General features: G+C 43.7%; 1 protein-coding gene across 1 annotated transcript in view; it reads right to left on the bottom strand.

Annotated features, from left to right (window-relative positions):
* CNMD (chondromodulin) overlaps nt 1-12,797 on the bottom strand; it is a 132,879-nt gene extending 120,082 nt beyond the window's left edge. Inside the window, exons 1-2 of the mRNA XM_082245036.1 lie at nt 12,654-12,797; nt 6,999-7,139 (exon numbers count right to left, since the gene is read on the bottom strand). Of these exons, the coding sequence (XP_082101162.1) occupies nt 6,999-7,139; nt 12,654-12,725 (213 nt within the window). The 5' untranslated portion in view covers nt 12,726-12,797. The remainder of the gene's footprint in view (nt 1-6,998; nt 7,140-12,653) is intronic.
* Between the last annotated feature and the right edge of the window lie 340 nt (nt 12,798-13,137).

Here is a 13,137-nt window from a genome sequence, read left to right as displayed (position 1 = left end):
AAAAATGTGTGACTCATTTGTTCTGGCTGAAAAATATGTTTATCAAACCATTACATGAACAGTGTTGGGAATATAGATAATATCAATGTTTTCTGCATATTTTACATATATAACACTGACACTGACACTGCTTATCTACAGGTAATCTAAAGATTACATCTATAGGTAACCATTAACCAAAAAGCAAGCAAGTCTGAGTGAAAAGCAACATTTGCAGAAGACAAATCCACCACATGTTTGTGTTTGCTGCCTAAAGCTGGCCATACATGGGTCATTTTTTTTTTTTTTTCAACCAATGGGGTGCCCTTGGTATCCCATCCACACATTTGAGCTGGATGTGGGAATCCTCCCCGCTGCGCTATTGTATTCTGACTGGAGACTATGCTGTCAGAATCCACAGATCAGTATTGACAGTGCACCACACTGCAATGCATGTCACTGCAATACGGTAACATGCACAGGAACACAATAGTCTGAATGGGGCTTGGGTAATTTCTACTATTTGAGTAGTGTCAGGTGTCAGATTGGAAGTCTGACTGATGCTTATGCCCGCTCTAAGGCTGGGTTCACACTTGAATCAGATGCGGCTCACAGCAGGGGTCCGGTGCATCCCTGTTCTCGGTTTCAGGGAGGAATCAGGCCTGAATTCCGACCTGAAACTGAGCCAAAGACGCACAGGATCCTTGTGGAAACCACTCCGTATCCGCCATGGAGATGTATGAAATGGCTCCATTGAAAGCCAGGCACACTCCCCTTTCATGCGAATTGGATGCGGGGAAACCCAAATCCAATTCACACTAGTGTGAACCCAGCCTTGGGTTCACACCTGAGCATGAGCTTCTTCAAGCGTTTTTGGAGTGTTTTTTTATCTGTGTTTGTGCAGCATTTTTGATGATGGAACACACCAGTAGCCATTGATTCATATGTAAAGTGCTTTAAGAATCCAGCAATAAATTACTTTTTAACTTATGTGTAAATTAAATTATGCCACAGCAGTTTTTTCTCTTCAGCTCTGCCTGCGCTGGGGGCAGGGCTAAGGAAGAGTGGGTCATATGACCTGTTAAGGCAAATCATCTTTTTCAGGCCCTCAGCCTAAGCCATGCAAAACAAAATGGAGCTGTCGAACAAACATCTGATCCTCCCACCAACTAGGGTTGCCACCTCATCCCTTTAAACCAGAACACATAATAATTACACAAGTTCTGTAGCTGATTAAGGTGGTAATTAAACTCATTTAGTGACTTATGTGCATTATATTAGCCTCAGAAACTGTGTAATTAACCACTTTACCACCGGAGGATTTTGCTGTCTTACGTCTGGGCCACTTTTTGCGATTCGGCACTGTGCAAATTTAACTGACAATTGCTCGGTCATGCAACACCGTACCCAAATGAAACGTACGTCCTTTTTTCCCCACAAATAGAGCTTTCTTTTGGTGGTATTTGATCACCTGTGCAATTTTTACTTTTTGCGCTATAAACAAAAAAAGAGCGACAATATTGAAAAAACAATATTTTTCACATTTTTTTATATGAAATTCCCCCCCCAAAAAATGTAAAAATCAAAATTTTTTATCATTTTAGGCCAATTTGTTTTCTGCTACATATTTTTGGTAAAAAAATCGCAATAAGCGTATTTTGATTGGTTTGCGCAAAAGTTATTGCGTTTACTAACTAAGGGAAAGATTTCTGTCGTTTTTGGTGTTTTTTTTTGTTAACGAGTAATGGCGGCGATCTGCGATTTTTTTTGCGGGACTGCGACATTGGGGCGGACAGATCGGACCCTTGACTGACATTTTTGACACTTTTGGGGGTACCAGTGACATTACTACAGTAATCAGTGCTATAAATATGCACTGTTACTGTAAAAATGACACTGGCAGGGAAGGGGTTAATTTTATTGGAGAGGGAGGGGTTAATGTATGCCTGGTGCTTACTGACATGTGTGGGGGGAGGTGACTGAGTGACACAGGGACAGATGGCAGGTTCAGCTATGCTGAACCTTGCAATCTGACCCTGCCTGTCACTTAGGAGATCCGCCCGCTTTGTTTACACAAGCAGGCGGATCTCCAGACTCGATTCCCCGACGATCGGGGAAGAGCAGCGGCGATCGCTGCTGCTCCTCCCCTGGCCCGACTCCAGCTGTGACTGAATGAAGTGAATGTCTGGCGACGTAGGTCTACGTCGTCAGACCTACAAGAGCCACTTTGCCGCAGTAGAGCTCTAGTGAGCAGCGGTAAAGTGGTTAATATGTGTCCTGGTTTAAAGGGATGAGGGGGCAACCCTACCACCAACACCTTGGAATAGATCAGATCCTTGACTTACAGCTCCAATACACTTTGTATGGCTTGAGGTGTGGGCCTGAAAAAGATGAGAAATGTCACAGGACATGTGACCGGATCTGGTTTACCCAAGCTTTCAGCCCGGACTGTAGTAAGATTAGTTAGCTTGGGGATGTCCTCCACAGTAAGCCATGTGCAGACACGGCTTACTTAGAAGAAAAGTAGCATGCACAGTGTTACATAGTTGGTGAGGTTGAATAAAGACAAAAGTCCATCCAGTTCAACCTGTGTAGATGTGTGTGGTGTGGTGACAATGGTGCACAACAAACTATAGGTGACCAGCAGGTTACCCAAGTATATTATTTATAAGTACAAAGGGCAGAAAATTATTATATTTATTATAAAGTTTTTTTTTTTTGGGGGGGGGTTATGTTTTTGATTTAGCCTAAACACTGGTGAAAAATGCGTTTTATTGACCACTATTGCTTCTTTTCGATTTTACCAACTGATAGAAGAGGCACACCTGCAATTAACACCTTTTTTCCCTCTTCGCTTTTTTGAGCTAGGTCGAATAGAGATTTTATAACTAGACTGAAACGATTGTTATTACCGTAAAAAACTGGTCCGTGGCCTGTTGATGACCAGGCTGCACAGCAGGAGGTAAGCGGTGATCGTGGTATGGACAGAGCAAGCACAGACTGAGGTCGTTTCTCACCTTCCGCTATGCGGCCATGCCTGCTGGCTCCCCACCCCACCAACAATGAAATTTTATCAGCAGAGCGGGGGGGGGGGTTTCTGGGGAGGTATGGGGGTGGAGCTGGAGATCTGTACAGAGAGCAGGAGTCTTTTCATATTCCCAATCGGGTAATCACCTGCATGTTAATGTGATCCAGATCTGCAGCTCCTCCTCCCCTTGCTCTGCTAATAGGATGACATAATCGGTGGGACAGGAGAGGCGGCAGAGGACACACAGACTGAATCCTGCCTCTGCCCTGCTGAAGGTAGGACCGTGCAGGTGAGGCAGAGAGTAAAAGGGGGCACTAAGATTACAGAGAAAAAGGGGGGGGCATGACTGCAAAGGGGCACTGTGATGGGGTAGCTGTGATTGCTAGGGGCACTGTAATGTAAAGGGGCAACTACCCCCCATGAATGCTTGCCCCCCTTTCCCCCCTGGTCCCTGGAAAAATTGGCTGCTCAGTCTAAAATCGAAAGGAGAGTACCCTTTTGGGGAGGGAGGGAGGGAGAACCAACAAAAGCGGAGACCTGTATTGAGGAGTGCAAAAGAGATGGCTGGACATTCTGTGTACATATGTATTTACGCTGTGGTGAAACTTGATTCTGGACTAAAGCCTAGTGGCCTGAATGTTGGGCAGCATTGGCTGGCTCAAAAGAAACGGCTGACATTAGGGTTGTGTGAACAGCAGTCGGTCCAACAGAAGCCGGCCATTCGGCCAGCTTTTGTCGAAGGGGCATAACAAAAAAAGGTCTGCCGATTGGCTCTCAATCAGCGCTATCAGACAATGAGTGTTCTGGCGGTGAGGCCATCCCCCTGTCAGAACACAATAGAACAGCAGGGGAGAAGGTTGTACTAATGTTGGATACTTAGTACAGCCGCTCCTGAGCGGTCAGGTTTTTTTTTTCATTCAGCCCTGCTGGGTTGAACGAAAAAATAACTAGTAGTGTGTACGAGGCTTTAAGCTGTAAAGGTGAAGGCTGGATGTATAGATTGGCTGTTGTGTTACTACCACAGTAAAATTATTACAAGGCTATACATGTAGACATTCCTTTCTTATGGAGGTGGGCCTCAGGACACAAATATGTGAGTAACTAAGATGGAGGAGTTTTTCCCCGTACAGGTGTGTGCATACCCTAACTTATCTCTGAGCCTGAAGGAGATGGGAGAAGGACAAATTGGCAGGAGCTGGTGGAAAATCAGGGCTGCTTACACTTGGCGTAGTCTGCAGGATAGAGTACATCACTGCCTGCAGAAGATGTGTCGGCCTTGCCAGTTGGAGTAATGGGGGAGGCAGAGGTGAGGGAACAGAGGTCTGTGCTCGGCTGTGAGACTGGGCTGTATTTGTTCAGTGTGTATGAACAAGGGCACAGTGATATTTAATTTCACTCCTGATGAGGGGTTCAACCCCACTGTCGGTGCCCGTCTACAATGAAGGGACTGTGGACACCAGACTGAGACTGATGCTGAGGAAGGGGTTTGCCCTGTGCAAGTATGAAGGACAGGTACCCCAGTGCAATCTGGACAGATTGGCTGAGGAGAGGGCTACAGTATGTGCTGCTCCAGTGTCGGTAAATCCTATGTTGGGAGTGGAGTCAAGGGACCCTCTGGGCCTGAAGCCTGAGGATAGAGCGGAGCAGGGTCCTCTGATGTGGAATCACTGTAGGGGGTGGAGCCACCCTGTGGAGACCATGGTACAATCAGAGATGCCCTCAGTGCCATCTTAAGAGCATTAAAGGGCCCCGGGCAATGCAGCACACTGGGGCCCTGCCTACACCATCACCCACGAGAATAAAAATGAAAATTATCAATAAGGCTATATTTATTGGTACAGCAGTGCAAGGCCAATGACAGCTTTCAAGTTCTGCGTCTGGGTCCGGTGAACGCACACATGGACGGGAGTCAGACTCGATTGTCCTGTGTGTGCCTGTTCCCGTGGAGGCGGACAGACATTTCTGCAATTGTGGGCTCCCCCTCCTTGGCCCAAGTGGCCTGACAGGAGCGCAGGGCCGACAGGCGCTTGCCACCTGCTAAATTCGGCAGCGGAATGCACACGGGAATCGGGACTAATGCTTGGCTGGGGATGGGTGACTGGGCAGGTGGGCCCCCCCGGTCAGGTTCGGCCCCAGAGCAACTGCCCAGCGTGCCCATTCGGTAAGATGGTCCTGGATGCCCTGGGAGCAATGTTGGGAACTTCATTGTGTTTTTTCCACATGTAGATTGATAAATACAACTCAGATGATAATGTATGAGGACATGAAAATTAATGACCTATTCCTTAAATGAAATAAAGAGATGATAATCTTGTTGAAAGATTGATTAGAATATCATTTCTGTTATCCATGCTGATTTTACCAATGCAACCCATTACATTTGTTACCATGACTAATTGTATCAAATAACAATTACATGTATGTTTCAAACAAACAGAACATCACAGTTACAAACTGTGCACAGATATATGACACACAGTCCCGGTTCACACTTGTGTGATGCAGGAAACCCTGTGAATCAGTGCCGGTTCCCGGATCGCACCAGAATCACACAGTGGTTTTCATTGAAATCTGCGAATTGCTGGGGTTGTCAATGTAAGGTTAATAACACCCCCAGATTGGTTCGCAGATCGCAGTGCAAACTGTGAAATGGTGCAGGAATCGGATCGCATAGATGTGAACAAACACCAATGTGATCCGATTCCAGTGCGAACCAAAAAAAGGGTCCTGCAACATTTTAATGCAAATGCAATGCAATTTCAGCCATACATTTTGTGTGCCTGAAATCGCATCGCAGACATCGCATGTAATCTGCACAGCAATGCGGTGCGAAATACATGCGATGTCTGGCATCGCACCAGTGTGAACCTGGCAGTCACACCTATTACATTGCCATTAATGCTGCTGATGCATCCTATACCAGTGACAATAATGTACCATGAGGCCCTTGAATGTGAGCATTTCCAATTAAGCAGACATATGAATTAGTACCGCCAGCTGAAAAATAGCCACATAAGTTTTCCAAGCAGCCCTGTATGATATTATAAGTTATGTCAATGCAGCTCTATGCAGAAATGATAAAACGCACATTAGTTTGGCTGGTCTACAAATACTGGACTGCATTCATGACATGCTGCTGTTGGAAGTAGTGCTGGGGGAAGTAGCTGGCTGATATACAAGAGCTGATTGAGTCGGACATAAAGGGGCTTTTGTCTGCAAGCAGTCACCACTGACCCCAGCTCAGCCTACAAGACCATAAGCAGCGTAGCCAGCATAGGCCATCCCTGTACAACTCCCTTCAAGGCATATCAACAGTGCTCACATTTTATATGGGACAGCACAATCAGTGGAAAAAAAAAATCCTTTTAAATACCGTATTTTTCATACGGAAAGGGAAAGTGGCAGCTTTTTACTTGACGCTAATTATTCCTCCAAAGCCAATTATCGTGACAAGTTACACGTCTTTCCCCACTGCAGCTATAATGGTCCATTTTAATAATTTATGTATTTATATTTCCGCCAATTAAGACAGCCATCTGTACTCAGGTTAAATAGTCAGGCGAATTATTATGATCTTATTTATATCTGCTTTTCAAACAATCCAGAAATAATAAACTCGAATGTGTCATTTTGTCTAAGTGCATAAAACCACATTTCATTTATCCAATATTGCCGGATTAGCTAGAAAACAGTTGTGCGTTAAAGAGGCATTCAACATACATTTTATATGGCGGATATCTTTTATCTCTCTATCAAGGGTAGAATGATCTGTAGCTGACTATGGCTGATCTGTTCTAAGGATGGATCCCTTGTTTGAAATAGAAGGGCGTCTTGTACGTTTAGAAATGGATTTTGGGAAGTGAAGTGAATAGGCTCCTTTTACAGCAGAAACCTTATGACCTCCTGATTCTCACATCTGCTCTTCAGGAGCAGGCACGGGGGACAGTAAGGACAGATGCTCATTGTGCTTCTTGTGTTCATGGTCACTTACGTGCTTGTCATTAACTTTCCAGAAATAGAAGGCGCCAATGGCTCCAAAGAGAAGAAGAAGAGCCCCTGAGATCAGCACCACGGCCCCGATTCGCAGTAGACGCCCATTGTTGGATGGCTTCATTGTCACTGCCGTGTATGCCTGGAGTCAGAGAAGACACAATCATCAAACTAGGTGCCATACTAATCTCATGAATTATCACAAAGTACATTGCTAGTCAGAAATAAGATTACTAGACCTAAATTCATTTAAAACATATCTAAACCCAAGAACAAAAATTGGTTGCAGCTTACCATTCTTAGATGTGGTGGCTGCATTAGTTTTCTTTTTAACACCTTTTTTCCTTTATTTTAATCTGGTAATCCTGCTATTAACACACTTCCTGTCCTAGAGTGACAACAGTACTGAGCAGAGTTGTCACCCTAGGATAGAGTGTGTGTCAGGACTACAGAACATTGCTATGGTTTAAATAAAGAAGAATGGGTTAAGCCAAGAGTGCACTTGTGAGACTGCTAACACCTCCCTCTCTTCTCCATAACACAGGGAGGTGTTTTGTAGTCCACTGAGCTAGCAGGGAACCATGCTAACTGATAACAGTCCAGAGGTAACAAGAATTTTGGCTTGGTGAACAGCTACCTTTTATATGCACTTGTTGAACAGATGTATTTATTTATTACAAGAACTTATACAGCACAATCGATTTATGCAGCCATAGGTGTGCGCAGCCTATTGCATTAGGGTGTGCACCCCAAAGCTCAAATACACATGCATGTGTGTGCACAGTGAAAGAGAAGTGCGTAGGCACTTCTCTTATGGCAGAGCAGGTAAGAAGGAGAATTTTCCCATCTCCTCACTGGCAAACAGAGCCATAATGCTAATGTGCACTAGGTGATTTAGGGTGTGCCCAGGCACATCCGGCACACCCTGTGCGCACGCCTATGTATGCAGCACTTTATACATGTATTGTGCCGTCACATCAGTCCCTGCCCTCCAGGAGCTTACAATCTAAGCTCCCTAACTCACATTCATATATAAATATACTAAGGCCAACTTACCTCCAGCACTTTACATCTGTATTATATATTCACATCAGTCCCTGCCCTCTAGGAGCTTACAATCTAAGCTCCGTAACTCACATTCATATATAAATATACTAAGGCCAACTTACCCCCAGCACTTTACAAATGTATTACACATTCACATCAGTCCCTGCCCTCCAGGAGCTTACAATCTAAGCTCCCTAACTCACATTCATATATACATATACTATGGCCAACTTACCTCCAGCACTTTACATATGTATTATATATTCACATCAGTCCCTGCCCTCCAGGAGCTTACAATCTAAGCTCCCTAACTTAACATTCATATATAGATATACTATGGCCAATTTACCTCCAGCACTTTACATATGTATTACACGTTCACATCAGTCCCTGCCCTCCAGGAGCTTACAATCTAAGCTCCCTAACTCACATTCATATATAAATATACTAAGGCCAATTTACGCCCAGCACTTTACATATGTATTATATATTCACATCAGTCCCGGCCCGCCAGGAGCTTACAATCTAAGCTCCCTAACTCACATTCATATATAAATATACTAGGGCCAACTTACCCCCAGCACTTTACATATTTGTTATATATTCACATCAGTCCCTGCCCTCCAGGAGCTAACAATCTAAGCTCCCAAACTCACATTCATATATAAATATACTAGGGCCAATTTACCCCCAGCACTTTACATATGTAATATATTCACATCAGTCCCTGACCTCCAGGAGCTTACAATCTAAGCTCCCTAGCTCCCATTCATATATACATATACTAAGGCCAATTTACCCCCAGCACTTTACATATGTATTATATATTCACATCAGTCCCTACCCTCCAGGAGCTTACAATCTAAGCTCCCAAACTCACATTCATATATAAATATACTAAGGCCAACTTACCCCCAGCACTTCACACATGTATTATATATTCACATCAGTCCCTGCCCTCCAGGAGCTTACAATCTAAGCTCCCAAACTCACATTCATATATAAATATACTATGGCCAATTTACCCCCAGCACTTCACATATGTATTATATATTCACATCAGTCCCTGACCTCCAGGAGCTTACAATCTAAGCTCCGTAACTCACATTCATATATACATATGCTATGGCCAATTTACCTCCAGCACTTTACATATGTATTATATATTCACATCAGTCCCGGCCCGCCAGGAGCTTGCAATCTAAGCTCCCTAACTCACATTCATATATACTAAGGCCAATTTAGGGATGAGCCAATTAACCTACTGACATGTCTTTGAGGTGTTGGAGGAAATCAGTGTACCCGGAGGAAACCACACAGTTACAGGGAGAACATACACACTCCATGCAGGTAGTGCTATGGTTGGAATTTGAACCGACAACCCTAGTGCTGTTAGACAGAGGTGCGAACCATTTAACCACTGTGCTGCTGCTAAAATTAAAACACTTTCTAGGTTCACACTGATGAAGTGCGATTTTGATCCGATTTTCAGGTGCGATTTTTAAGTGCAGTTGCAATACGACTTGCTGTGATTTTGATGTGAGTAACCTCTTCACTTTCGACATGAGACAAGCATGCAACAAAAAACGGACGACAGATCGTTCGATAATCTGATCGTGTGTACGGGGCTTTAGAGCCCCAGAGTCTAGGCAAAGCTCACTGACTTTTTTTGCTATACAATGCATTGTGGAGTTTTCACATCATAACAGATTGCAGCGAGTATATTGTTTTCATATAAATACTAATAATAATATTAATCAGACAGGCACTGTACTCAGCAATGGCCACCCCCATGTAAACATAAAATTACAAACTCTACAAAAAAAACTTTTTTTTAAATATCAATAGTCAATGATAGAAGCTTAAAAACCATTGTTGGTTCCCCTGTAAAAGTGACGTATACTAGTATTAATGAACTTTCCAAGAGCAAGTAACCCATTTGGACCCTGTTCCTTTATCAACCTGATGGACATATTAAGGACTGACAATTGGAAACAAAATCAACACCATTTTGGCCCCTGAGCGGTCAGAGACCACTGCTGGACTGACTTCTTGTACACACAGGACCACATGATCCTATAATCTTAGGGTCACCATACATGTTACAATCTCACCATACAATCTATGTACAATCAGTTTAAGATTTACCAAAACTATGTAATACAGACATCCCTTATCTAACCAATCAATCTGTATCCTTTAAGGGTTCTTTCACACAGGCTTTCCGATCAGGTCCACTTGTCAGTTTTTCAGGTGGAGCTGATTGGATGCTCAATGCACCCCTATGGAGCTGTGGATGTCAGCGGTGACAAGTCCACTGACACCGGATCCGATCCTGTCTGTGAAATCCATACAATTGAATTGTACAATCTCTTATAAGCTTCATACACACAATAAGAATTTCGGACGAATGATTGCCAATTTTTTTTTTCATGCTAGTCTCCTATCAAAAAACCCATAGGATACTAAAGTACCGAAAATTCTCGTATACAACTATGGAAGTGATGTAATGTGTTGTATTGTATTGTAATGTATTACTTCAATTCTGAGCATGCGTGGTCTTGGTTACTCCTTTCTTTTTTCGGATGAATACTTTACTGATTAAACAAAAATTGTTAGTTCTGGTATTGTACGAGAAAAATTTCCCTCTGGATATTATTGCATGAAATATCGTGATTGGCTCTCAAAAGCTGTGTACTAGAGATCAGATTATCGTACGATCGATTTGAAAGGAGTATTTTTGGTACAATTTTCTCATTTTGTGTACTAGGCATTAGATCTACCATCATCTTTGTAGTGCAAGGGTCTGCCTGATTGTATTGAGGTTGGTGGAATAGATTAGATGTGTCCTTATATATTACTTTTGGTAACTCTTATGGTGGCCATACACACTTCAATAAATAATCATTTTTTCTGATTGATCTTTCCTGTTCAGAACAATCGATCTGTAGTCAACAGCCCATTTGATCGATATGCCACACACAGGGATGTGGATTTTTATCAATAGTAAAGATACAACCGTATCTTACAATTGTATGTAATCTCTTGCATCTCTGTTTCCACCATTCAGAGCCAGTTCACATATATGCGATTACAGACATCACATGTGATTCGCAGCGTACTGCTCTGCAAATCACATGCGATGTCTGTGTGATGCAAATTCAGCTATACAGATCGTATGGCTGAATTTGCATCAAATTCGCACAGGACCCTTTTTTGGGTCCGTACCAGAATCGGATCGCATGCGTGTTTACACCTATTCTATCCAATTCATGTCCAAACTGACAGTTCGCACTGCGATATGCAAACTGATCTGGGGGGCATCGTTAACTTTGTATCGACACCCCCAGCGATTCGCACATGGCAGTGTGAACTGCCTGCGTGTTGAATGCAATGCAGGGGATTCGCAGGGTTCCCGCATCGCATATGTGTGAGCTGGGACGTAATCTCATAGTAGGATTGATCAAAATACAATTCATAAACAAAGTATCCCAGTGCTGCTGATTGATAACTGATCACTGGCCGATCAAAAATCGAGTCCAAATTGATCGTAGAGGAAGTTATTACTATTCAGTTTGTTGCAGATTTGATTGAATCGCAGATCAATTGGATTACAAAATAAAAACAGGAGCGTGTATGGTCACCATAAAGGAATTTGTATAATTAGACTGCATATGGCCATCTTTATGGAGATTGTACAGATTGCAATGTGTGTGGTGAGCTTTAAGCTATGCTGGTATCTTTTTTTATAGATTGAACAATTATTATAAGCGGATGGTGGAACTATTATATTTTACATAAAATAGGAGAAGACAGGACTTGACACATCACAGATTGTAGTGTCAGCATGTAACAAGGAAGGCTGGCTGGGACTTGTAGTTCCCCATCCTCTCCATTCCTAGTTCTCCTGTGAAGCCTCCACCAGCAGGGAACCTGCGCTATAAAGGACTTTGCGCAGTCTTGGCAGCACGCCTGCAAACTTACTTGTGGATTTTCAATTCTATGACCATAATCAGCCTTCACCATGGCATGTTTGTCACATTGTGATAATGTGGCTCACATTAGGACTGCCAGCACCGCCTGTTCATATATTAATAAGAGCAGTGTGCCGCACTAATCTCCAGCTTTGCAGGTATGCAGGGAAATGATCTAATTAACCTTTTTTTCTGGAAGTAAACACAAATCAAACACCTTCCAGAATCCCACGTCTCTTCCGCCTAATCCCCATCTCTCTGTACCTATGGGAGAGGGAAAATGACAGCATCATCCCTTCTCCATATAATCCCATTTTATTCCTCTCACTGCTGCTGACTTCATAGTTCTAGATAAGGTGCCACCTACACAGCCTGGCGCCCCCGACCACTGCACCAATCCACCCTGCTGGGACTTGTAGTTCCACGCTGCTCTGATCTGTGGGTGGGGAAAAAAGATACAGATAGTATTGTTCACAATAACAGAAACACTATTCTAAATAGAAAAGTAGAAACATAGGGAATATAGATCTTGCTTGGCTCACATCAATAGCAAAGTACACAGACAAACTCCAAGTGGATGTTCATATCCTCATATGCTAAAAGTTGTCAGGCTGGTAGTGTAGGTTGGTACTCACTGGGGGAAGGCATTGCTCCACATCTTCAGGTCCGGCTAGGGCTATAGGAACTTTTTCCGAACTCTCTGCCATTGTGTAGTGCAGGTCCCAGTCTGATCCCCCCAGATGGAGCTCAGAGATCTGTGTGGGACAGGAGAGGACCACGTGACTGTGTCTGTCAATCACCCAGCCACCTGCCCACCTCCTCCTCCCAGCATGGGGGCCATTCCTCTCCCCCCCCCCCCCCCCCCCCACTCCCTCCTTCCCTGTGTGGTCACTGGATTCCACCTCAGCTCAGGAATGCTCCTTCTATACACACAGCTCCATTCTCACTGCCAGACTCGGAATGTTCCTCCATATTAGTGGAGCTTCAGGTGTTGTCAGGGAAGGAGACAGCAGTTCTATTCATCCCTAGGGTGCTGCCCCTTCCCTCATGTCTGGACTCTCCTCATAGCTACATCATTGCCTGCCTCCAAATAAATAACATTTATAAAGTCATATGAAA

Source organism: Pelophylax lessonae (genome assembly GCF_965119305.1).
Source record: "Pelophylax lessonae genome assembly, chromosome: 2".
Lineage (NCBI taxonomy): Eukaryota > Metazoa > Chordata > Amphibia > Anura > Ranidae > Pelophylax > Pelophylax lessonae.
Note: the sequence above shows the minus strand (reverse complement) of the source record. Positions and strands in the feature narration are given on the sequence as shown.